Source organism: Camelus dromedarius, chromosome X (genome assembly GCF_036321535.1).
Source record: "Camelus dromedarius isolate mCamDro1 chromosome X, mCamDro1.pat, whole genome shotgun sequence".
Taxonomy (NCBI): domain Eukaryota; kingdom Metazoa; phylum Chordata; class Mammalia; order Artiodactyla; family Camelidae; genus Camelus; species Camelus dromedarius.
Window position 1 is genome coordinate 99,858,133 of NC_087472.1, and position 25,460 is coordinate 99,883,592.

Sequence of the window (25,460 nt, forward strand, 5' to 3'; positions counted from 1 at the left end):
AAATCTATTTTTTCAGTATAGTCTTAAAAACTATGCCCTTTGCAGAAGGGTTAATTACAAAAATGTAGTTCATTCATGTTAAGAAATTTCATATCACACGGTTGTAAATAGCTGGAATTAGGCAAAAAAAAAAAAAAGGGGGGGGGGGGAAATCACCTGCAGGCTGTTCCCAGAGGGAAATGCCAAGTAGGGTTAAAAAGTGCCTGTACCAAACTGTCCTGTCCAGCGCTGGGGAAGACGGGACTGTTCTCGGTAGGAAAGGCTGCAGGAATCCTCAGGGACCCTGCTGTATTTCCGGTGGTACCAGCCCATGCCTGAGACCTGGGGCTGTGCTGAGCAGGTGGTGTGGGCAACGCTAGGCCCAGAGAAGCAGGTGCCCCATCAAAGAGCTGTGCAGCTTACGCAGGAGGGTTTTATGGAAAGAGGGTGTTGAGGAAAAATGGTGATATGCTCCAGCTTTCCACTCCCTGGGCCCTCCTGGGGTACCACACCCTACATTCTAGAACAAATAGAAACCGGATTCCATCTTTCTTCAGGATCTCACCTCAGAGGATCCTACTAACGTTTCTCTTGTTCCTTCTTTTTGGTGTGCAGAAAGCTGGGGAGAGGTTTGTGGGTAACGTGCTGATAAACCTTGCTTTCTGTAAACAGTTGTGGGAGAAGGGACTTTTTTCCTTGGGCTACAGTTGAACCTGGCAGCTCTCTCTCTCCCATTTTAAAAGGAGGAAAGCATCACATCTGGGCCACAGAGGATTGAGTCTATTGATGTGTAAATGGGGGTGCCCTTCCAAAGGAAAACCCCAATTTGGGGACCAAGACCATCCTTGAAGTTGAGCCAAATTCTTGATTGGAAGGAGCTTTTCTGGATAAAAGAGACAAAGCTTGGAGTGAAGATGAAGGAGGAAGGAGTGAGAGAGGAAGACCATGGGAACGAGAGCAGAGGACTGTGGGAAGGAGGGGAGGACCGTGGGAAAGACAGAGGAGGACTCACGGAAGGAGAAGGGACTCCAGCTATTCTCCAATTTTGAGGAAGGTCCCTGTTTTGAAAGCCTTTAACATGTCCTGCTGGCTTAGTGCCCCTCATTCCAAACCACAAATCCACAGACTCAGTAACTTCAGGGTTGCCCTTGGCTCAGGGCTGGGGCACCATGAGTATTTGTGGAGGCCGGTGGGTGCCAGGGGCAGGGGGTCAGCGCAGGAAGAGCCCCGGGAGCCCTGAGGAGCAGGAGCTCATCCCCGGGCCTGGGGGTGATGTGCTCCACCATCAGGGCCTCTCCCTACCCTTCTCCGCTTGCTCGGCCTTACGCTGGGCCAGCGTGGGCCAGGGCAGCAGGTCCTGCCCTGTGGCTTCCTGTGGGCTTTGTCTAGGGAGGGCGGGGAGGGAGGAGGCCAGTGAGGCAAGCATTATCCTGCTGGCTCCTTGCCCAGGGCTTGTCTGGGTCTGGCTGGGTCCCTCCACCAGACAGTGGCGGCTCCCATGAAGTCACTTCCCTCTACACGCCTTTCCCCTGTTCTGGCGGGCCTGGGGCTTACTTGTTTCTCACCCTCAGCTCCTACCTACTTTGTAAAAGTCTCTTTATTAATCCTGCCTCAGATTAATTTGCCGCATGTGCCATCTGCTTTTTCCTCCCTGAGCCCGACCTCCTTATCAGGCCACTCTGAGCTGGTACATGGAATTCACTTAGCACGTGGCCGGCCATCTACCAAGAGTGCCACCATCCCTATTACCTGGTGAAGGAAGGGACCCTCTCTCTCCCCGGTCCCAAGAGACCTTACCCTCGCTTGATCACTTGTTGTTTCTCCTCGGCTAGAGAACCTCCAAGGGAGGGAAAGTCACATGCTCGGGAGGTGCTGGTTCCACCTGGGCCAGAAAGGATGTGGCAGGGACGGCTGGGCCTGCACCACCTGGGGCTGTTACATTTGGCAGAAAAAGAAACTTCTCTTCTTTCAGATGGCTGAGTCTATTTTCAAGTCTTCACCCCCTGGGAATGTTTTAGGGCTATTATTGAAAAATCCAGTAGGTGGGTGCATTGGAGTTTAACAATAAAGAAAACTGCTGTAGAGAGTTCTAGAAGCTGAAAATACATCTTTAAGTAATAGGAATCATATTGGCAAGAGTTCACAGTTTTGAAAATGGGTTTACACATGCCTTATTTAGCTTAAGAATCATTTGTCCGCAGGCTGAATTGGGTAATCTTGTGGAATCCTATTGTTAATTTGTGTGCCTTGATGCCAAGGTTCCTGCTGTCAGAGAGCTTACTTTCAGCGTTTTCTTTTCTTTTTTTTTTTTTTTAATTGAGGTATAGTCAGTTTACAATGTTGTGTCAATTTCTGGTGTACAGCACAATGCTTCAGTCATACATGAATATACATATGTTCATTTTCATATTCTTTCTCACTGTTAGCTACTGCAAGATACTGAATATATTTCCCTGTGATATACAGTATAAACTTGTTTATCTGTTATATATATACCAGTCTGTCTGCAAATCTCAAACTCCCAGTTTACCCCTTCCCACCCCCCTCCCCCCAGCAACCACAAGTCTATTCTGTGTCTATGAGTCTGTTTCTGTTTTATATATAGGTTCATTTGTCTTTTTTTTTAATTCCACATATGAGTGATACATGATATTTTTCTTTCTCTTTCTGGCTTACTTCACTTAGAATGACAGTCTCTAGTTCCATCCATGTTGCTGCAAGTGGCATTATTTCATTCTTTTTTATGGCTGAGTAGTATTCCATTGTATAAATATACTACAACTTCTTTATCCAGTCATCTGTTGATGGACATTTAGGTTGTTTCCATGTCTTGGCTATTGTAAATAGTGCTGCTGTGAACATTGGGGTGCAGGTAACTTTTCAAATTAGAGTTCCCTCTGGATATGTGCCCAGGAGTGGGATTGCTGGATCATATGGTAAGTCTGTTTTTAGTCTTTTGAGGAATCTCCAAATTGTTTTCCATAATGGCTGCACCAAACTGCATTCCCACCAACAGTGTAGGAGAGCTCCCTTTTCTCCAGAGCCTCTCCAGCATTTATCATTTGTGGACTTTGGAATGATGGGCATTCTGACTGGTGTGAGGTGATACCTCATTGTAGTTTTGATTTGCATTTCTCTGATAATTAGTGATATTGAGCATTTTTTCATGTGCCTATTGGTCATTCGTGTGTCTTCATTGGAGAATTGGTTCAGTATTCTCTTGATTCATTTATCAGATCCCTAATCACTGTCCCAGTTGAGCATAGTCCCCTGAATTGTGGGGATTCAGGGTCCACCCTCAACTCTGTATTGTCTCAATTTCTCAAAGGAAAAATACCAGGCAGTCTGGCCATATCATCGTTAAGAAGATGCCTGGGTTTCATCAGTTCTCTGGCTGAGATTTGTTGGTGCACATAAATCTACCCAACCAGGCCCCAAGGCCTTTTGAGTTTGTTCCCCTTTTTCTTTTATTTATTTAGTTCTTATTTACTGTACATGTGAAAGAAGAATCTTTTAAAATCCCTGTTCCCTTTCTTCTCCCTACCTCTCTCCCCACCCACTTCTTTTAGTATATAGGTTTCTTTTTCCTTCCTCTTTTAACAAAATTTATTCATTTTTCAGATGACATTTACATGGAGTCATAATTGTATGGCTTGATGATTTCTTTTTTACAGAAGTGCACCTCTGTAACCGTCACCCTGCTCAATCCTATTTATCTCTCCAGAAAGTTCCGTCTTGCCTTTTCCCAGTCATCCCCCTTTCATAGGTAATCTGTCATCATAGATTAGTTTTGCCTGTACTTGAATTTCATGTAAATGGAATCATACAGTGTGTGCTCTTTCATATGTGGTTTGCACAACAAAATGTTGTTGTGTATATCAGTACTTTGTTCTTGCTTTAGAGTATCCTGCTTTATGAATGTGCTATAATTTGTTTAACTATTTTTCTGTGGATGGACATTTGGATTGTTTCCAGTTTGGGTCTTTTTATGAATAAAGGCTCTGAACATTCTTGTATAAATCTTCTTATGGAGACAGGCACTCACTTCTCTTGTATCTACACACGTAGGAATAGAATTGCTGGCCTCATTCACTTTCACCGTATGTTTTTCTCTGTTTACACCTGTGGCCTGTGTGGATTGGAGGGGAGGATCCCACCTGTGCTAGAGCCTCATTTGTGCCTGAATCTGGTGGTCTTCGTGTAGTTGTCCTGTAAGTACGATCACCACTGAAGGGTTCTTAAACACACAATTCAATCTCCCAGGGACCATTTGATTGTTGAGCCCACGAACTATCGACGACTTCTTAGATTGTTAAAAACATACAAATGGAGAGCATGTGTCAAAGTTTTATTGAACTCATTTAACGAGAGAATGAGCAGAATAACAAAACTGATTCAGTGAGGATGTGAGGAACTGATTAAAAAGTCAGTGGGTGGGGGGAGGGTATAGCGTGTGTTTAGCATGCGTGGGGTCGTGGGTTCAAACCCCAGTACCTCCATTAAAAAATAAATAATAAATAAATAAACCTAATTACCCCCCCCCCTTAAGAAAAGAGTCAGTGGGCAAAGGCATGTTCAAAGATCAAAATGGGCTCATGTCTTAGAGGACAATAAAATCTTAACCTCTGGGGTTATCATCTCTACCAGAAAAGAGAAAAAGGAAGAAGTGTACCTTATTGTTTTTCTACATATTATCCTCTGACTTTCAGAGGGTTGTAAAATGTCCTGATAAAGTGTTAGTTAAATCAAGTTATGTTTCCAGAGAGAATCAGATGACCCTTCTTGGAGGGGGTGGGTTGTGGCTTATTAGAAAATACATCAGCTTGACATTAAAGATCACACCATCATCATTTTTTGCTTAATTTCCAAGTTTTGGATAGTTTTTCTGCATAGACCACAATAGACCATAACATAGGGCGCAGTAATAGGAGGCACTAGGGTGAAATTCTCAAAGTCATTTATTTTCAAAAAATATCGCTGCCCTTCTGAGACATGAAAGAGCTGCATAGAACAGAAAGACGGTTGCCTCTCAAAGGCAGATGTGGGCTCTTTGACAAGGGTTCATTTCCCCCATGTTGGATTCAGTGACCATTGTCCCCCTTTCAGAACCTTACCTCAGAGCCAGGCAACACTGGACTTTAGTCTCGCAGAGGATTTACCAGCAGCCCTTTTTCTGGGTTCTCTTGACCTGTATCCATAGACGTTCATTCTTTAACGGCCTGTCAGAGGAATTTAAAAATGCCAAGGCCTTGAACTGACAGCCTGGGCCTCCATGCCTGGGTCTGCCTGCTTTGGGGGCAACCTTTATGAAGTGCAGCGGGACCCAGGCTCTCGACCTTTGGTTGCTCACAAATAGACGAGTAGAGAGCAGGAAGCTGCAGCATGGGTTAAAAGAATATGCTTGTTGATCTTGAAGTTGGTCTGATGCTGTCTGTGAGGAAGTGTGAGGTAAAAGTATGCTCTACACGCCGCAGGCCCCTTTGCTGAAGGCTGAGGTGTGTTGACTTGTAGTTGCATGTCTTATGCGGTGTGTAACAGTTTTTAGCTTGGTTTCCCGTGGCCTCGGCTCTCATTTGCTAGGTGTTTTAGATCTCTCTTTGGCATATCCCAGAGCCTGTTTTTTTGCATTTGTGTAGAGTGGTTGGTGAAGATGCTTGTTTTTTAATTGATGAGGTGAAAGGTCAGGATTTTGCATCTTTGCACCAGTCTGAGATAAAGGAGTTACTTTGTTTTTCTTTGAATTCCTTTTTTTTTTTAAATTGAGGTATAGTCAGTTTACAATGTTGTGTCAATTTCTGGTGTACAGCACAATGTTTCAGTCTTACACAAACATACATATATTCCTTTTCATATTCTTTTTCAATATAGGTTACTACAAGATATTGAATATAGTTCCCTGTGCTGTACAGTAGGTCCTTATTGTTTATCTATTTCATATTCAGTAGTTAGTATCTGCAAATCTGGAACTCCCAATTTATCCCTTCCCACCCCCTTCCCCTGCTGGTAACCATAAGTCTGTTTTCTATGTCTGTGAGTCTGTTTCTGTTTTTCTTGATTTCAGAAAGAATCACAAATTTACTTCAACAACTGGCATAAAGTCGAGATTTCCAAGTTGCTGTTCTGTGCTCAGAGACCCTGAAGTAGATCTCTTTGATCAAATTTCACTTTGTTTTTCAACCCAAGGGCCATTAATTTTTGTGAATTATTGGAGTACTGTTTTCAAGGGACTTGTCTCTCTTGGAGAGGTAGCAGGAGTTTTCCAGGTGTTTTAGAGCTTGCGGGGTGTCTTCCTGCTCACAGCATCTAGTTGCGATGTGCTCAGGTGTGTGGGGAGCTCTCTCTGCTGTCCACACCCCTCAAGGGAGTGGTCACTGGGTGTCTGCTGTGTGCCGGCACCAGAGGCTCTCAGCACAAATGAGACACACTGAATGGAATATTGTATTGTTACAAATGTAACTTCTACTGCGGGAGGACAGCATTAGCTCCTGTGACCTGGCCTTCAGTCATTCTGTACCCTGGAGAGCACGTGTCAGACAGTGTTCTGCAAAGATGTTCCTGATTAAAATGCCACTTGAGGAGGTTTTGAGTGGATTCATCAGGCAGCGCTGTTGGAACGTGCTAAATGAACCTACAGTTATCTTTTGGCCCTGATTGCTGTGTTACTTTCTGGAATAATAATGACTCCATTCTGTTGCAGGCTTACTGGCTGCCGGGCATTGAATGTATAATCTGCCCATGTCTGTCTGTGTACAGCGACTGAAATGCGTTGAACACTTATGCCAGGCAGGAAGGAGGCTGAGCCCGTCACGTGTTTTATCTCATTAAATCCTCATCCCACTCTAAGGCATAGGTACCGATTTTTTAGAAGAGGCAACTGAGGCATCTCAAGGTTAAAAGAGTTACAAGCTAGTGAGGAGTAGAGAGTGCTTTGGAACCAGAGCTCAAGCCGGCCGAATGGTGTCCGAATGTCCTGGTGGAGTAAGCCCCTCACTATCCTTACCCGCTGCATCCTACCTTCTCTGAGTGTCCAGTCAGTACTTTGCATATTTGCACCACTCTGAGATAAACCGCACAGTTACTCTGCTGTTCTGGAGGTAAGACAGAATTACTCCAACAAGTGGCATCAAGGAGAGATTTCTGGGTTGCTCGTCTATTTTCAGAATCCTCGTTGTTAACTGATAGTGAGAATTTTAAAGGATTCTCTTCAGAAGTCAGCACTTTCAACTCAAAAGAGCCCCCTTTGCCTGGATTTATGGGCTTGAGCTGTTTTTCTTACGAATTCTGAAAGCCAGGCAATTTGGAAAAATGTTTCATTTTACTTGTTTGTAAGGAAGCTTGTTATTTTGCAGTGTTCAGGATAAGCTTTTCAGAAGGAGTTTGTCTTTTCTAAGAGTGGGAAATAATACAGATGTGTGACAATCTAGTCGTTCTCCACCCATGGGGCCCTTAAAGCAACCCATTCCAGCTTAAGTTATTCTTTAACTTTAAACATATAGTTTTCTTTTAAAAAGTAAAATCTTAAAACTCACAACTGGAGCCTGTTCAATGCTGTTATGAGAAATGCCATTCCAGGAAGGGTGCGGAGTAATTAAAGAGGTGTTACCAGTAAGAACTATACCAGTTGGCAGATTCCTCAGGCTTTGTCACTGTTGCAGTGTAGGAAGTGTGTGTGTGTGTGTGTGTGTGTGTGTGTGTGTGTGTGTGTGTGTGTGTGTGGAGAGGTGTCTTGTGACTCAGGGAGAACAGTCCCCTGACCGAGTTGATCTTGGTGATTATGCATAACGGAGTCTTATTTTCTTAGTGACAGGATTATCAAATCTGAGCTTAGAAAGGGACTTTGAAATCATGTGTTTCAACCCCCAGCTTTCTAGCCGATCAAAATCTAAGCCATCTAAGATGTTGCTGTGATCATTAATGGACATTTAAACTTGTGAAGTGTGGGTGTCCCACAGGGTACCCCATGCCAGTGGGTCTCCAGTCTGACCCTGCTCCAGGCGCACTGCATCGTCAGAAGTTTGGAGTAGGGGCAGGAGTTGGGATAGGGGCCTTAGCATATTTTTTAAAAGTTCAGGTGATTTGATGCTTGATAAAACTCTAGCACTTCTTCTGTACAATAGTACTGATAGGCAGTGTCATCTTTAATATTATTTCTCAGGCACATGGGCTCGTAGACTGTGACCTATAGTTCTACATTGGAAAATATTATGTTATTTCTAAAGTAGCTTTATGAATATGTAAGGGAGCACAATCAAGCTGGAAATTATAAAAAAAAAGTGTATTACAAATATGCAAACAACATAGCAATATGTAAACAATGCTGAATTTGAGTCCATTAGAATGAATACATTCTAATTGCAGAAACTCTGGAAAGACTAAATATTGGACTAAACACTACCTTCTACCCAGTGATAGTGAGGCAGGCAGAATTTCTAGGAATGGTTCTCAAGATTCCACTCCCGAATCCCCAGAACCTGTGAATGTGATGAGCTGTCATTCCAGTCATTGTGTTACATCATTTGGTGCAGTTGACTTGACAAAAGGGAGGTGTCCAGATGGGCCTAATCTTAGCACATGAGCCCTTAAAAGCAGAGAAATTTCTCTGCCTGGTGGCGAAAGAGGAAGTCAGAGAGATTCAAAGCTTGTGGAGGGCTTGTGGAGGACTTGTGGCTTTGAAGATAGAATGGTCACGGGAGAAGGAATACAGGCAACTTTGTTGGAGCAGAGAGCAAACCTTGGCTGGCAGCCCGCAAGGAAATGGAGACCTCAGACCTACTGCTGCAAGGAATTGGAGTGTGTGCCAACAATCTGAGTGAGCTTGGAAGTGGATTTTTCTCCCAAGTCTCTAGGTAAGAGTCCAGCCTGGTTGGATTATTGATATTAGCCTTGTGAGACCCTGAGCAGAGAATCCAGTTGAGTTTACCTGGTAAATGGATGTTGTTTTAAGCTATTAAGTGTGTGGCTTAAAATACATATAGCAAATGGCCTGGAATGGTTTGCTCCTTCCCTGCCGGCTTGTTGTCATTGGATACCAAATGGGAAGTCTGGATTCTCACCCCCTGCCCTGGGCTCAGCAGTAGTAAGTGGCCCCCTTCACCTTCTCCACAAGATAGCAGGGGAGATCTTGGAGAGGAGGGAGCTGGAGAGAGGGATTCATTAAACCCAAATAAGAAGTCTTGAGCAAAATCCTGACTGACACATACGTGGATCTGACTAGAATTAACATGCCAAAAAGTTTGAGAAAATAAACTACAGTGTGGAATGTCACCCAGGTTTTCAGAGTGACCTCTAGGTAACACAAATGAAGAAGACCATACTAGCATTGTGAGGGCTCTGGAAACTAAACTGTCCTTGGTATCACAGCCCACAAAAGTAGTCTAGGATTTGCATGCTTAATCTAAATAGGGTCAGTGCCTGCTAAAGTTTGAATAGGATCCAGAGTCTTATGGTAGCTTAAATACCCAGGATACAATAAAGAAATCACTTGTTTTACTGAGAACGAGGAACGTATCTTAAATGAAAAGGCAATCAGCAGATACCAACACCAGGAAGACTGAGATGTTGGCATTATCTGACAAAGATTTTAAAGCAGCCATCAGAAGAATGCTTTCATGAGCAATTACAGACACTCTTGAAACAAAAAATTAGAAAATCTCAGCAAATAAATAGGCGATATTAAAAATAGAAATTATAGAACTGAAAAATAAATCACCATATTAAGTTCACTGAATGAGCTCAATAATAGAGATGACAGAGGAAAGAAACAATGATGTTGAAGACAGATCAATAAAATACACCCTAGCTATCTGTTGTCTGGACAAGATAGCAACTGGTCTGGAAAAAAAAATGAACAGAGCCTCAGAGACCTTTGGTACAATAACATTAGGTCTAACATTTGTGTCATTTGAGTCCCAGAAGGAGAAGACAAGAGTACGGAAATAAAAAAATATTCAAATAAATAACGACTGAAAACTCCTCAAATTGGGCAAAAGGGATAAATCATCAGAATCAAGAAGCTGAGTAAAACCCAAACAGAATAAACCCAAAGAAATCTTTGCCAAGATACATCATAATCAAACTTCTAAAAACTAAAGATGAAGAAAAAACAGTGAGTGAGAAACAATATGTTACCTACAGGGGAAGAATGATTTGAATGACAGCGCATTTCTCATATAAAATCATGGAGTCCATAAGGAAGTGCACAGCATTTTCAAGTGCTGAACAAAAAGAACATTTAACTCTGAGTTCTACATCTGGTGAAAATATCCTTCAAGAATAAGGAGAAAATCAAAACATTCTCCGATGAAGGAAAACAAAGAAAATTTGTCAACAGCAAACCTACCCTTAAATAATGGCTAAAGAAAGTTCTCTAAACAGAAAAGTAAATGGTAACAGGAGGAGACCTGGAACTCCAGAAAGGGAAAAAAAATGGATGGGTAAAAATTAGGGTATATTTAATGGGCTGTCTTTATCCATATTAGCTTTTAAAATTATATCTAATGGTTGGAGCATAAGTTACAATATCATCTAGTGTGATGTTCAGTGTATGTAGAGACAATATATGAGAAAATTTTATTTAAAAAGTGGGGAAAGTGTAAAGAGACCTTGATGGAAGTAAGGTTTCTATACTTCACTTGAAATGGGAAAACACTGATACCAGTAGTCGCTAATGAGTTCTGTGTGTATATTGTAATAACTAGAAAAAAAAACCCAACAAAACCTAAACCACTAAAGAAGTAAAAACCAATAAAAGAAAACTATACAATGAGATATACTCAAAAGGTCTATAGGTAAATGTACAAGTAACCCACAGGAAGGCAAGGAAAAGGAAAAAGAGGAGGGGTGGGGTATAGCTCAGTGGTAGAGTGCATGCCTAGCATGCTTGAGGTCATGGGTTCAATCCCCAGTACCTCCATTAAAATAAATAAATAAATAAATAAATAAATAAATAAATAAATAAATAAATAAATAGACCTAATGGTCTCCCCCTCAAAACAAAGTTTAAAAAAAAACAAATATATGTTAAAAAAAAAGAAAAGGAAAAAGAGGAATGATAAACAGGGAATAAAGAAAAGACAAATAATACAATGGCAGACTTAAGCCCTAATATTAATTACTTTAGGTGTAAATAGTCTAAATACACCAATAGAAAGAGATAAGAGAATGGATAAAAAATGGGACTCAACTATGTGCTGTCTAAAAGAAACTCACTTGAAATGTATTGATGTAGGTACAGTAAAACTAAAAAGGTAGAAAAAGGTATACCATGGAAACAATAATTTTAAAAAAGCAGGAATGCTTTTTATATATAATATAATATCAGATAAAGAGGGCTAGAGAGCAAAGGAAATTACCTGAGACAAAGAGGAACATTACACAATGATAAAAATGTTATTACACCAAGAAAACATAGCAATCCTAAATATGTATGAACCAAACAACAGAGCTGCAAAGTACATGATGCAAAAACTGATAGAACTGAAAGATAGACACATCCACAATAATACTTGGGAACTTCAGCATCTCTTGGCATTTGAAAGAACTTCTAAATAAGATATCAGCAAGGATGTGGAAGAACTGAACAGCATTATCAACCAAGCAGTTCTAATGAGTTTATAGAATATACTACTCAGAAACAGCATAAAACACATCTTTTTGCCAAAATAGACCATACCCTGGTTCATAAAACTAACTTCAGTTTATTGGAAGGAATGGAAATACTCGAGTATGTTCTCTGACCATAATGTAATCAAACCAGAAATCAATAATAGAAAGGTAACAGGAAGATCTCCAAATACTTGGAAATCAAATAACACGCTTCTGAATAATTCGTAAGTCAAAGAGGATGTCTCAAAGGAAATTAAAAAAAATCAAACTGAATGAAAATACAGCATATTAAAATTTATGGGACACAACTAAAGCAGTCCAGAGAGGAAATTTTATAGTACTAAATGTTTAAATCAGAATGGAGGAAAGGTCTCAAATCAGTAATCTAAGCTCCACCTCAAGGAATTAGAAAAAGAAAAGATCCGCTCCCCTCTCCCCTCACACACACCAAAGCAAGCAGAAGAAAGGAAATAGTGAAGGTAAGAGCAGGAATCATTGAAGTTGAAAACAGAAAATCAATATACACAAAATGTTATGATAACTCACAAAGAAAAAAATGTGACAATGAGTGTGTATATGTCCATGAATGACTGAAAAATTGTGCTGAACACTGGAATTTGACACAACATTGTAAAATGATTATAAATCAATAAAAAATGTTAAAAAACAAACAAACAAACAAACAAAAAAAGAAAATCAATGAAAAAGCTGGTTCTTTAGAAACATCAATATAGTGGCTAAACCTTTGAGAAGACTGGCAAAGATAAAAAGGAAGATACAAATTGCAATATTAGGAATAAAACAGGGGTTGTCACTACAGATCCTGCATCTATTAAAAAGACAGTTAAGAGAATACTACAAACAATTCTACACACATACATTTGACAATTTAAATGAAATGGGCCAATTCCTTGAAAACTACAAACTACCAAAACTCACCCAAGATGAAACAGATAATCTCAATAGTCCTGTAACTGTTAGAGAAATTGAATTCATAATTTAAAAGCTTTCAAAAAAGAAATCTCCAAGACTAGAAGGTTTCACAGGCGATTTTCACGAAACATTTAAAGAAGAGTTAGTGTCAATGCTACATAATCTCTTCCAGAAAATAGAAGAGGATGGAATGCCTTCCAGTTCCTTTTATGAGGCCATTATAACTTTTCACCTTTTTGTTTTTGTTTTTTGGTGGGGAGGGGTAATTAGGTTTATTGATTTATTTATATATTTTTAATAGAGGTACTGGGGATTGCTTAGCATGCACTCTAAACACTGAGCTATACCCTCCACCCCCAGGCTATTATAACTTGATGTCAAAACCAGACAGACAGTACAAAAAAACTACAGATCGGATGGCCCTAGAGATGATCATACTAAGTGGAGTCAAACAGGGTAAGACAGATATCATATGATATCACTTACATGTGGAATCTAAAAAAAATGGCACAAATGAACTTATTTACAAAGCAGAAAGAGACTCACAGACATAGAAAACAAACTTATAGTTACCAAAGGGAAAGGGTAGGGGAAGGGATAGATTGGGAATTTGGGATTAGCAGATACAAACTACTATATACAGAATAGATAAACAACAATGTCCTACTGTACAGCACAGGAAACTATCTTCAGTATATTGTAAAAAACCTATAAGGAAAAAGAATATGAAAAAGAATCTGTATGTATGCATAACTGAATCCCTAGGCTGTACACCAGAAACTAACATCAACTATACTTCAATTAAAAAAAAAACTGCAGGCGGGTTCTCTTACATCGACTGCTTAAGAGTCGTGCTGTAAGAAGCAACAACCTCTCCTCCTCCTCTATGCCATCTCCTCGGCAGCCGCAAAACAGCAACTATGCGTGAGTGCATCTCCATCCACATTGGCCAGGCTGGTGTCCAGATCGACAGTGCCTGCTGGGAGCTCTACTGCCTGGAACACGGCATCCAGCCCGATGGCCAGATGCCAAGTGACAAGACCATTGGGGGAGGAGACGACTCCTTCAACACCTTTTTCAGTGAGACAGGCGCCAGCAAGCATGGGCCCAGGGCAGTGTTCGTAGACCTGGAACCCACAGCCATTGATGAAGTTTGTACTGGCACCTACCGCCAGCTCTTCCACCCTGAGCAGCTCATCACAGGCAAAGAAGATGCTGCCAATAACTATGCCCGTGGTCACTACACCATTGGCAAGGAGATCACTGACCTTGTCTTGGACCGAATTCAGAAACTGGCTGACCAGTGTACAGGTTTTCAGGGCTTCTTGGTTTTCCACAGCTTCGGTGGGGGAACTGGTTCTGGGTTCACCTCCCTGCTGATGGAACGTCTCTCTGTCGATTATGGCAAGAAGTCCAAGCTGGAGTTCTCCATTTACCCAGCCCCCCAGGTTTCCACAGCTGTAGTTGAGCCCTACAACTCTATCCTCACCACCTGCACCACCCTGGAGCACTCTGATTGTGCCTTCATGGTAGACAGCGAGGCCATCTATGGCATCTGTCGTAGAAACCTCGATATTGAGCACCCAACCTACACAAACCTGAATAGGTTGATAGGTCAAATTGTATCCTCTACCACTGCTTCCCTGAGGTTTGATGGAGCCCTGAATGTCAAATTGACAGAATTCCAAACCAACCTGGTACCCTATCCTCGCATCCACTTCCCTCTGGCCACATATGCCCCTGTCATCTCTGCTGAGAAAGCCTACCATGAACAGCTTTCTGTAGCAGAGATCACCAATGCTTGCTTTGAGCCAACCAACCAGATGGTGAAATGTGACCTTCGCCATGGTAAATACATGGCTTGCTGCCTGTTGTACTGTGGTGATGTGGTCCCCAAAGATGTCATTGCTGCCATTGCCACCATCAAGACCAAGGGTACCATCCAGTTTGTGGACTGGTGCCCCACTGGCTTCAAAGTTGGCATTAATTACCAGCCTCCGATGGTGGTACCTGGTGGAGACCTGGCCAAAGTACAGCGAGCTGTGTGCATGCTGAGCAACACCACCGCCAGTGCTGAGGCCTGGGCTCGCCTGGACCACAAGTCTGACCTGATGGATGCCAAGCGTGCCTTTGTTCACTGGTATGTGGGCGAGGGCGTGGAGGAAGGAGAGTTTTCTGAGGCCCGTGAGGACATGGCTGCCCTTGAGAGGGATTATGAGGAGGTTGGTGTAGATTCTGTTGAAGGAGAGGGAGAGGAAGAAGGAGAGGAATACTCAAGTTAAAATGTCACAAAGGTGCTGCTTTTACAGGGAAGCTTATTCTGTTTTAAACATTGAAAAGTTGTGGTCTGATCAGTTAATTTGTATATAGCAGTGTATACTCTCATATACAATTATTGACCTATGCTTTAAAACACAACACTTTGTTACAGGCCCAAGCTATCCATTTCTCTGATGGATTTGAATAAATTATTCCCTGTCTTAATAAAAAAAAAAAACTGCAGACCAGTATCCTTCAAGAGCATAGATACAAAGATCCTCAGCAAAGTATCAGCAAAACAAATCCAGCAACATATGTAAAGAATCATGTACTGTGACCATGTGGGGTTTATTCTAGGTATGGAAGGCTGCTTCAATGGTTTGAAAATCAGTTAATGTAATCCACCATATCAACAGGCTATGGCAGGAAAAAATAATCACATAATCTTGTCAATTGATGCAAAAAAATCATTTGACAAAATTCAACACCGATTCATGATAAAAACTCTCAGCAAGGTAGGAATATAGGGGAATTTCTCTATCTTGGTAAAGAACATCTACAGTTAACATCACACTAAATGGTGGGAGACTGGATGCTTTCTTGAGAAAAGAGATAAAAGGCATCTGTATTGGAAAGGAAGAATAAAGCTGTTTTTGTTTGCAGCTGACATGATTCTCTACGTAGGACATCCCAAAATCTACAAAATAACTCCTGGAACTAATAAGTAAATTCAGCAAGATCACAGGATGCAAGATCAACATACAAAAATTGTCATTTCTACGTATGACCTAGCAGTGAACATATGGAAACCCAAACACAATACCATTTATAATCACTCCTAAAAAAAAATTGAAACACTTAGACATAAATCTAACAAAACATGGACATGGTGTGTGTGCTGAAACTACAAAATGTTGATGAAAGTATTCAAAGAAGATCTAGATAAATGGAGAGGTAGATACTGTGTTTGTGAATTGGAAGAGTCAACAAGGTAAAGATGTTAGTTCTCCCCAAATTAATCTATAGCTTTAAGGTAATTCCTATCAAAGTCCCAGTAAAGTGTTTTTTTTTTTTTTGTAGACTAGCTTATTTTAAAATTTATATGGAAAATCAAGCGAATTAGAATAGGTAAAACAGTTTTGAAAAGAACAAAGTAGAAGGAATCTACCCTATTTTATGGCTTACTTTAATAGCTATAGTAATTAAGACAGTGTGGTATTGGTGGAGGGATAGGTGCATAAGTCAATGGAGCAGAATAGAGAACCCAGAAAGAGACCCACACAAATATGCCGAACTGATTGTTGGCAGAGGTACAAAAGCGGTTTGGTGACAGAAAGAGCCTTTTCATCAAATGGTGCTGGATCAATTGAACAGCCAGAGGCAAAAAAAATGGACGTCTACTTAAACCTTACACCTTATACAAGTTATCTCAAAATGTGTCATAGATTTAAATGTAAAATATGAAACTGTTAGTTTTAGAATTAAACACAGGAGAAAATCTTCAGGACCTAGGCCTAGGTGAAGAGTTCTTAGACATCACACCTGAAGAATATTAAAGAAAACATCAATCAGTTAGACTTCTTCAGAATTAAAAACTTTTGTGAAAAACCCTGTGAAGAGGATGAAGACAGGTTACAGACTGTGAGAAAATATTTGCTAACCATATGTCTGACAAAGGACTTGTATTTCGGATGAATAAAGAACTCTCAAAATGCAATAGTAAGAAGTCAAAATATCCAATTAAAAATGGTCAAAGATGTGAACAGACATTTCACTAAGGAAGGCATACAGATGGAAAATAAGCACATGTTCAACGTCTTAGCCATTAGAGAAATGAAAATTAAAGTCACAAGGAGATAGTACTATGTATGTATTAGAATGAGCATTAGAATGGCTAAAGTAAAAAAAAAAAAATAGTGGTAATGCCAAATGCTGGTGAGGATGTGGAGGAGCTGGTTCTTTCATACATGGCTGCTCTGGAAAATAGTTTGGCAGTTTCTTATAAAACTAACTATGCACTTGCCATATGACCCAGCATTTGTACTCTTGGATGTTCATCCCAGAGAAATAAAATTTTATGTCCATACAAAAGCCTGTACAGGAATGTTCATAGCAGCTTTATTTATAATAGCCCCAAATTGGAAACAACCTGACTGTCTTTCAGTGGGTGAATGTTTAAACACACTCCAGTCCATTGCTATAAGGGACTACTACTCAGCAATGAAAAGGAATGAATAAATGCAGCAACTTGGAAGGATCATAAGGGCACTGTGCTTTGGGAATAAAACCAGTCTCAAATGTTATGTAGTGTGTGATTCCATTTATATTACATTCTCAAAAAAAAGACAAAATTATAGAGTTGGAGAAAGACTACTGGTTGCCAAGGGACAGTGACAGGGTAGGGAGAAGAGTGGTGGAACTAGAAAAGGGTAGCACAAGGGAGTTACTTTGTTAAAATGGAACAGTTCTGTATCTTGATTGTGATGGTGGTTATGCATATCTGTGTAGGAGGTGGGATCGCAGTTTATGATAAGGAGGCCACCAAAGGCCTCACTGAAGGTCAAGACTTGAGGCAGTGAGGAGGGGAGCCCTGTGGGGGAGATCTGTCAGAGAGAGCCTTTCAGGCAGAACCAATAGCACGTGCAAAGGCCCTGAGGAGGAAAGTCAGTGGTGTGTTAGAGGAACAACAGAGACCAGAGTGCTGGTGGGGAGAGACCCAGGGGAGAGCAGCAAGGGATAAGCTTAGAGGTCATGGGGTTCCAGATCGGGTAGGGCCTAAGCCTTGGGACTCTGAGTGAGATGGGGAGTAATCGTGGAACTCTGAGCTGGGGAATGATGTGGCCAGCGATGCTGTAGCCCCCTGGCTGCTGTGTTGAGAACAGACTACAAGGGGCAAGGGTGGAAGCGGGGAGGGCAGTTTGGAGGCCAACACAGGAAGCCAGAGGGAGACCAGAAGGGTGGCAGCAGTAGTAGGGAGAAGTGGGCAGATTCTGAATCTTTCTGAAAGGAAACTGCCAGAATTTGCTGATAAGGCTGGATGTATGGTGAGAGAGAGAGGAGAGAGGATTGACCGTAAGGTTTTTGTCCTGAGCACCGGGAAGCACATTGAGGATGTGAGTCTGGATTGCCAGGGCCAGGCTAGAAGTAGGAATTTGGGAGTTTTCAAAGCCCAGACTGGATGGGATCACCTGGGGAGAAAGTGTGATCAGAGGAGAGAAAAGCCTTGGGCACCCCAGTGTTGAAAGTAGAATCAGACTTGAGACTGACAGGGAGTGGCCAGAAGAGGAGGAAAAGCATCTATGGCCATATTGAACGTGCCCGATCTCGTCTGATCTCGGATCAGGCCTGGTTAGTACTTGGATGGGAGGAGGGGAGGAGCAGAGCCAGGCCACTGAATGTTCTAGAAGGCAGGGGAGGAAGATGCTTCAGGTTGGGGAGAGAGTGATCACTTGGGTCCAGAGCCTCCCAGCAGGTGGCTCCCAGAATGGGGCAGGAACTGCAGAGGTGGTTCTAGGGGCTGGGGGGGCCAGCCCCAGGTCACTGCCCATGGCTGCAGCCTCAGATGGTGCCTTCCTCTCCGAAGCAGCCTCTTTGTCTGTGAAGGGAGACGGTACCCAGATCCTGGTAGAGTTTTTGTATGAGCTGCAGTTATTTTCTTAAGTGCCAGGTACTGGGAAGCTCTGGGGACCCAAGGATGAATAAATAAAAATGCATGTTGAGTCCAGCTACACATTATTAATATTACTATTAATAATGATGAGCACCTGGTATAAAGGGAGCTCATAGTAGGGGCTTTTTTGGCCCCTTTCCAGGATAAGTCCAATTTGGGCATATAAATGAAAATTGCTACTATTCTTAACCCCCAAATATTACACTCTTCTATTATGTTCATGCAAGTAAGTACAGAGTACCTGTAAGGTTGTTTTGTTTTTTTAATCTGATCAGTATTATTGGAGGTCTTAAACCACATTGTTAGAATTTGAAAAAAAATTTGGTTCACATGCCCGCTAAATGTACAGATTCTTCAGACTGATAAATTTTGACATGAAAAAAAAGTCAGTGTCTCCAAAAACAGGAAGCAGGACATTCCATGTTTATAATGCAGAGTAAATGTGATGCATTGCATGACATCTTTATTCAGGGAAGCCTTAAGGAACAGATACTGTCTTCCTAAGTTTATTGAGAAACATGAAATGGAATGAATGGTAGTCCTGTGAAATAAAAATGGTAATTTTTAGAATAAAAGTTTTCATATGTGAACAAGTTGCATGACCACGAAACTTCTTTTTAGCTTTTCAACTTATCCATTCAACTTTTACTTGAAGACCTTTTTAAAATTGTATTTTCACGTAGGGTTTCTTTTTCAGGGGGGAGGTAGAGAAATACATGTAAACACATCCGTAGCGTAGATAATAGTGAAAGGACGACCGTCTCCCTTCCGTGCAATACGCACACTGTGTGCTGGAAGAAAGTCTCTTGTGCCCTTGTCTTCCTACCAAGTAATTTCAGCCTCTTCTGCTGTAACCTTTGAGCCTGGTAGATCAGCTGCATTCAGCACATCCTTACCGAGGTCTGTGCCGGAACTCAGCAGGCTTTGACCTGGAGCAGTTGTGCCCAGTGATCCTAGAAGCTGGAGTCAGGGTTTATTAGCCCCAAGACCTTGGGGAAGCTATTTAATCCCTCGGCCCAGGTAGCCATTGATCTCCTCCTGTGAAAATACAGGAAGCGCAACATCAGTGTACCTCTTTGCTAGTGTACTCGGGGGGCCTGAGATGATGCGCGTGGGGCAACTCAGAGTGGTGTGTGATGCCTACTAATCCGTCAACAAATATTAGCTGTTAATATAAGTGTTAAGCCAGCTGGAGAGACTGGAAAAATACAGAGATGGTGTTTGTCAGCTGGATGCTGTGAGCAGTGGTGCCCAGGTGGAGGTAGAGCACAGGTTTATTTGTGGAAGGGAGGTAACAGCCCTGGAAGATGGAAGGGCCGGGGAGCAGAGCAGGGAGGGCCGCCGACTGCAATGCCTTCTGCCCCAGCCAGCCTGGCAGGGAGCTTCTGAGCAAAGCCTGCATGACAGAAGAGCAGAAATGGCCGGGCACTGGCACTCCCCTTCTCCAGCAGTGCCTGGGTTGGGGGTGGGAGGAAGGTGATCTCGGGAGGAAGGTGATCTCGGGTGGAAGACAAGCTAGGATTTGGGGCAGAGGCTGAAAACATGAGTTCTGTCCTGAAGGGACGTGTGGGCAGTGCACCTCCAGGACTGCCCAGGAGACATTTGTTTCACTTTAGTTTTTTAACTCCCAAGAGGATTTGAAGTAACGTTATTTCCTCCCCAGGCTCAGGGGTACGTTTCCTCATCTTTCTGCCACCGAGGAAGATTAGACAAGAAGTTCTTGCGGGAGGTTCAGGGAGAGCTGAGGTGAAAACGTGAATATCTCTTTAACGTGTGGTCACCACACGCATTGATGCAAAAGCTACACACGTGTGTATTTAGCTGTTTGTGGAACGAGGTGCAGGACGCTGGTCTGGTGTAGGCCTTCACTGCCTGTTTCACTCGTCACGAAGGAATGAGTGTTTAATTGGTTGTCATCTTTCCTCTGGGACCACCAGGTTTTTCTCAAGAAAACCAACAGAGGGATGATATCCTGTGTCTGGGAGTCCGGGTGGAAAACAAAGTGGGCTGGCCTGCGTTTGTTAGCCGAGAGGTTGTCCGAGCCAAACCACATCCTGCCCCAGGTTTCTGGAGGCAGGTGGTCCCAGATGGAGGCCCAGAGGGAGGAGCCGAGGAGCTGGGCGAACCTGGCTCTCCCGAAAGGCCCAGGGTGCTGAGAGAGGCGGGGCACTCCGTTCCCAGGTGGTGTGGGGACGTTCTGGCCTCTGTCTCCTCTTACACCGAGCCTTTCTTCAAAGGAGGCAGAACAGCTCATTGGTGGCCGTGCTGAAGCTCTCAGGGCTGTAATTTTCCTGACTGTAAAACAAGGCCACTGTCAAGATCTGAGATAACTAGTACCGGTACAGTGGGGGCCAGGTTACCACCAAAAAGGACTGGTTTCTGCAAATCATGGAAGAAAAAATAAATGAAAATTGTATTTAAAAGATGTACATTTTAGTCATGACTGTAATAAACTGTAATTGGCATCGATGTAGGTGTTAAAATGTGGCCATGTTCTTAGCCAGACTTGCGTGTCTGGACAGCATCTCCTTGTCTGCAGTGTGATGCCGGCTGCTGGACACTTTGGTTGCTTGGGATTGGCTTTCTGACCACATGTAATTCATAGGAAAGAAACGACCTCCAGAGCAATAGGTTGGCAGATTATGGGCGAAAGATACATTACAACTATTTAAAACCATAATTATTATCAATTTATAACTGCTAGACCCATAGTCACACTGTCATATTGGGGCCTTCATAGGCACAAATAGGAAAGGAATCAGGTTTATTGCTGTCATTCTGTAACTGCTGTTTAACAACTTGGCTTATATTCAATCTTTAACTGTTTCAGTTGCAAAATCATGAGTGCGTGCACAACTTTTTTCTCTTCAAATCTCAAAAATGGAATAATGGCCAACCTGACTAGAAACAAAGTACATCTGCGATATGAAAGTCGCTTCATCTGTTCTGTATGAAACAAGTAATTATGACATTAGGCTCTGGTGGTACAGAATGTGAACTTTGAAACACATTTGAATATAGAGCACGTCTATGTGTGGTTTCAACTGTTGAGAAATTGCTCTTTGTGCTTATTGGTATTTTTTTAGGGAACGCTCTGTTATTTGGTTCAAAATGTCACATGACAGGTGATCTCTTTGGTCCATATGATCCATGCAGTTGTAGTGTGAGCTTCTCCTGTCAGTGGTGGTTAAAAATCTGTACACCTTTCTTCTCTTTTAGCCTCTGGTATTTTTTGTTCAGTTGAACTCATCTTTTTATCTTAAAACTTGAATTCGAATGGGTTCCATTAACAGATGTTTTAAGGTGACCATTAAGTCTAGGGTGCTGCCAACTTTCAGCTAAACATAGTCCCCAGCCCTCGAGCTAGAGATGAACTCTAGATTCGAGCCTGTTGCAAGGCAGGGATGTAGTTGATTTGTAAGCAACCCTTGTAACGACATAATGTAGTTGACAAGCGATGGTTCTCGGACAGGGGAAGTGTGTTATTTAGCTGTCTCACTGGTCACCCTGATTGCACTTCTACCTGGGGTGCATCTCCCAGAGCCACACATGGTAATTAAAACTATAGATTCATCATTGGTGGCAGCATCCCATTTTAGTCTTCTTACATACAGACTGAGGCCTCTCTTCATTCGTTGTAATAAAAGCCAAATGAAGATGCATTCCACTTTATTGAAAATGGTTTCCTTTTTTCCCCCTTTTAATTGGAACGTACAAGTGAATACTAAAGCATAAAAATAATTAAAAGTCACTCTCTTTGCTGATGAAACTTACAGTAGGGCTCTTCTTGGCCTGTGTCAGGCATTGCTGTCCCCAAACCACCAGTCATGCAGGCTCCTCGCAGCCCTGTAACCCATCGTGGTGTCTGTCAGGATGGCAGAGATTGGTAGATTATTCATGTCTGTCCATTTTCTCCCCTAGAGTGGCTAGAATGGTCTTAAGTACAGATAAGAAGTGTGTTAAATATTCATCTGGTTTAATTGAATTTAATATACAATCCTTAAGATTAATCTGAAGTTTTGGAATCATTAATGGTTCATTTTTTCCCCACAGCATATAATTTACTTGCTATTATCTAAGGTAGTGAATTATTTAAGTAATAAGGGGACGTTCTTTCCATGAGCTAGATTTTACCAAGACATTGTTGCTTTCATTTATATACGATTTCTGGTTATATTGAGTTAGGAACGCAGGTAAGGGGAGGAGCGGCAGCCCCAGGTTTGTGATATTAGGTTCCCAGGTGTTTCATGATGTATTGCAGCCTGGGATCTAACACTTGCTGAATGACCTGTGGTCCAGAGGCACGTGCATCAGTAACTTCAAATTTCTGTGAATATGAATAATAATCGTTGGCTATCAATTTAAAGGACAATGAATCAATTAACATGTAATATTGTCATATACTTTGACTTATAAACATGCACACATAAATTGTTCTCTTTAGGACATTTATTTTTCTATTTGAGTTTCTTTCACTTCTTTGACACTGAAATTTAATGGTGTGTTGGGGTGATTTGTATTTTTTTCGTAACAGTTTCTGAAGTGTTGCCAAGAATGCTGGTTGTTTTTAAAAATTCAGGTGATTTCTATATATTGTTGAACAAGAACCAAGGCTGTATTCGTATCTCAGTCTATTTATATTACAGTACTGTTTTCCACCACAGCCACCCACACCTTGATTTTGAAATGTTACTGAACTATTAAAATGTAGCAGAACATAAGAATATAAATATCTACCTATCCACCACCAAGTTTTATCAAATGTTACCATTTTATCATACTGATTTCTGATTCTTTAAAAATCAGTAAACAGACTTCCAGTTTCAGCTCAGAGATGTAGAGAGCTGCAGAAACGTCCCTCCCACGCTTACAAGAAAAAATCTGGACAGACTAGAAATTAACAGAGAACTGAGTTCACGAGCAAACAGCCATTTCAGAATCTTGAGAGAGAGACGCACTTTCTGAGACACAACACTTCTGTGTACTAGAGACCAAAGCCACTGGACACCACAGAAGTAGGTAGGAAGATCAAGCTGAAGTTTGGACAGATTGCTGGAGGCTGAGTGTGGGCTAGCTTGAGTGTGAAGCTCGTCTGAGCTTGTGAAGGTCCTGGGGGCAGCAGTGGGGGAGAAGGGAGTCCCACCCTTTTGCAGGCCTTTCCTCCAGGAACCCCACCTGGCTCTCACAGGGAAGACTGGGGAAAATCCAGAGAAAACTCACAGTGCGGGCTGGGGATACTGGCTCAGGAGCCACTGAGACATCCACTGGGACCCTTGTCCCTTAAGGAACAGAAGGCATATTCTGCAGGGGGAAGGACATGGGCTGAGGGCGTTGGCGAAATTCCATTGCATCTGGAGGAAGGAATTCCACTCAGCCCCAGCCCCCTACCTCACCCCCCAAAAGTCTCAATCTACAGGGAGAAGGGCCTCAAGGCTGGGGACTGAGAAGCTGGTGGGCACCCCCTGCAGCTGGGGGCAAGGGGTGGGAGAGCTCCACCCCCAGAGGAGGGGCAGAAGCACTTGCAAAGGCTAACTCCCACCCCCCAGACACAGGCCCAGGCCCACTGTGCACACCAAAGACTAAGGCTTAGAATATTCGGGAACCCAGCATGCTAACAGGCCTCCAGGAATAACAGCAATGGATTACAGCAGGGAGAGCTGCATGAGACAGGCTGTCTCTGGGGAGCAGCACAAAGGGAAGCCCTGAAGCTGGGAGAGGGAACAACAACAACAAAAAGATCACTAGAGGAATTGGAAGTTTCTGATGTCTATCGGAATAACACACCTCAACACAGCCCAACTCGTGACTAGATTAACATAAATCCCCACACTAAGGGCTCATGTACCCCAGTATCTACTGCCCTATACAAAATGTCTGGCTTCAACCAAAAATTACAAGGCATGCCAGAAGGCAAGAAGATGTGGTCTGAAGAGAGGAAGCAGTCATCACAGTGGACACAGATTGGACACAGTTGTTGGAACCCTCAAACAAGTAAAAACACGTCTATTAGGTAGCTCTGTCCGCTGAGTGCCCCTTATGTGCCAGGTGCCATTTCAGGAATGTGCTTAACAAGGTCTGTGCCCTTAGGGACCGTACATTCTAACAGAGGAGAGAGAGCATAACTGCAGACAAACAAAAAGGTAACTATAGATCGTGAAACATGCAACAAGGAAATGCAGGAGAAGAAAAGGATAGAGTGACTGGTGGAATGTGGGAGCTGTTTCAACCAGAGTCATCAGAGAAGGTCTCTTGGGGGAGGTGACACTGTAGCTCACTCTCGAGTGATGAGCAGGGTCCTTCCATTCCTAAGGGCCATCTAAGTAGAGATCAGCAAGTGCAAAGGCCCTGAGGCATGAATAATCTTGGCTCCCCTCAGCATAATATTAGTGCTCTAGAAAGTCACAGCGCTTTGGGAATGATGAAAGCAACCCTTGCACTGTCAAGGCTAACCCAGGGAGGAAATTGTAGGTGGGTTCCATCAAATTCTTTTTCTCTTTTTAAAAGACATACAGGAATTACTCCTCTCTTCCTGCATTTTGGGGGACTGGGAGAATTCATTATACCTTTTTTATAACCACTCCAGGACTTGGCACAGAGTGAAAAGGAGTATAAATTTGCTGTTGTGAGCAGAGGCCTCATTATTTATCCAAAGTCTGTTATTCTTTATAATTGTAGAGAATGTGCATTAATTCAGCTAATCTTCACCCCTCCCCCACCCCACGTAGTGATGATTCCTATATTACAGATGGGAAAACTGAAGCCCAGAGAGGTTACCTGACTTAATGGAGATTGCAGATCTATTATAGGTCAACCTTGGTATTTGAACCCCAGTAGCCTGACTTCCCATGATTGCCTTGTAGGAACTAACTGGAAGGATGGATATTCTCAAAATGAGCCTCTGGTGAAAAAAAAGGGAGGGGACATCATTGTTCAATTTTTAGGATAACTCAATTTATTTTAAAGTATTGGTTAGCGAAACTGCCCAGGGGAGTGGATTTAATAAACACACTTTGAA

General features: G+C 42.4%; 2 protein-coding genes across 6 annotated transcripts in view; both read left to right on the top strand.

Moving 5' to 3' along the window:
* Window positions 1-25,460, top strand: part of SH3KBP1 (SH3 domain containing kinase binding protein 1) — a 300,059-nt gene that overhangs the window by 44,301 nt on the left and 230,298 nt on the right. The gene's annotated exons all lie outside the window — the stretch shown is intronic.
* On the top strand, window positions 13,118-15,776 carry LOC105095310 (tubulin alpha-1A chain). Its single transcript, XM_031445780.2, has one exon. It carries the CDS (start codon window positions 13,437-13,439, stop codon window positions 14,796-14,798), a length of 1,362 nt encoding a protein of 453 aa, XP_031301640.2. The 5' UTR covers window positions 13,118-13,436; the 3' UTR covers window positions 14,799-15,776.

Bases quoted from the DNA above. Each gene is read 5' to 3' on its own strand.
- LOC105095310 (XM_031445780.2), top strand. From the start codon at position 13,437: ATGCGTGAGTGCATCTCCATCCACATTGGCCAGGCTGGTGTCCAGATC.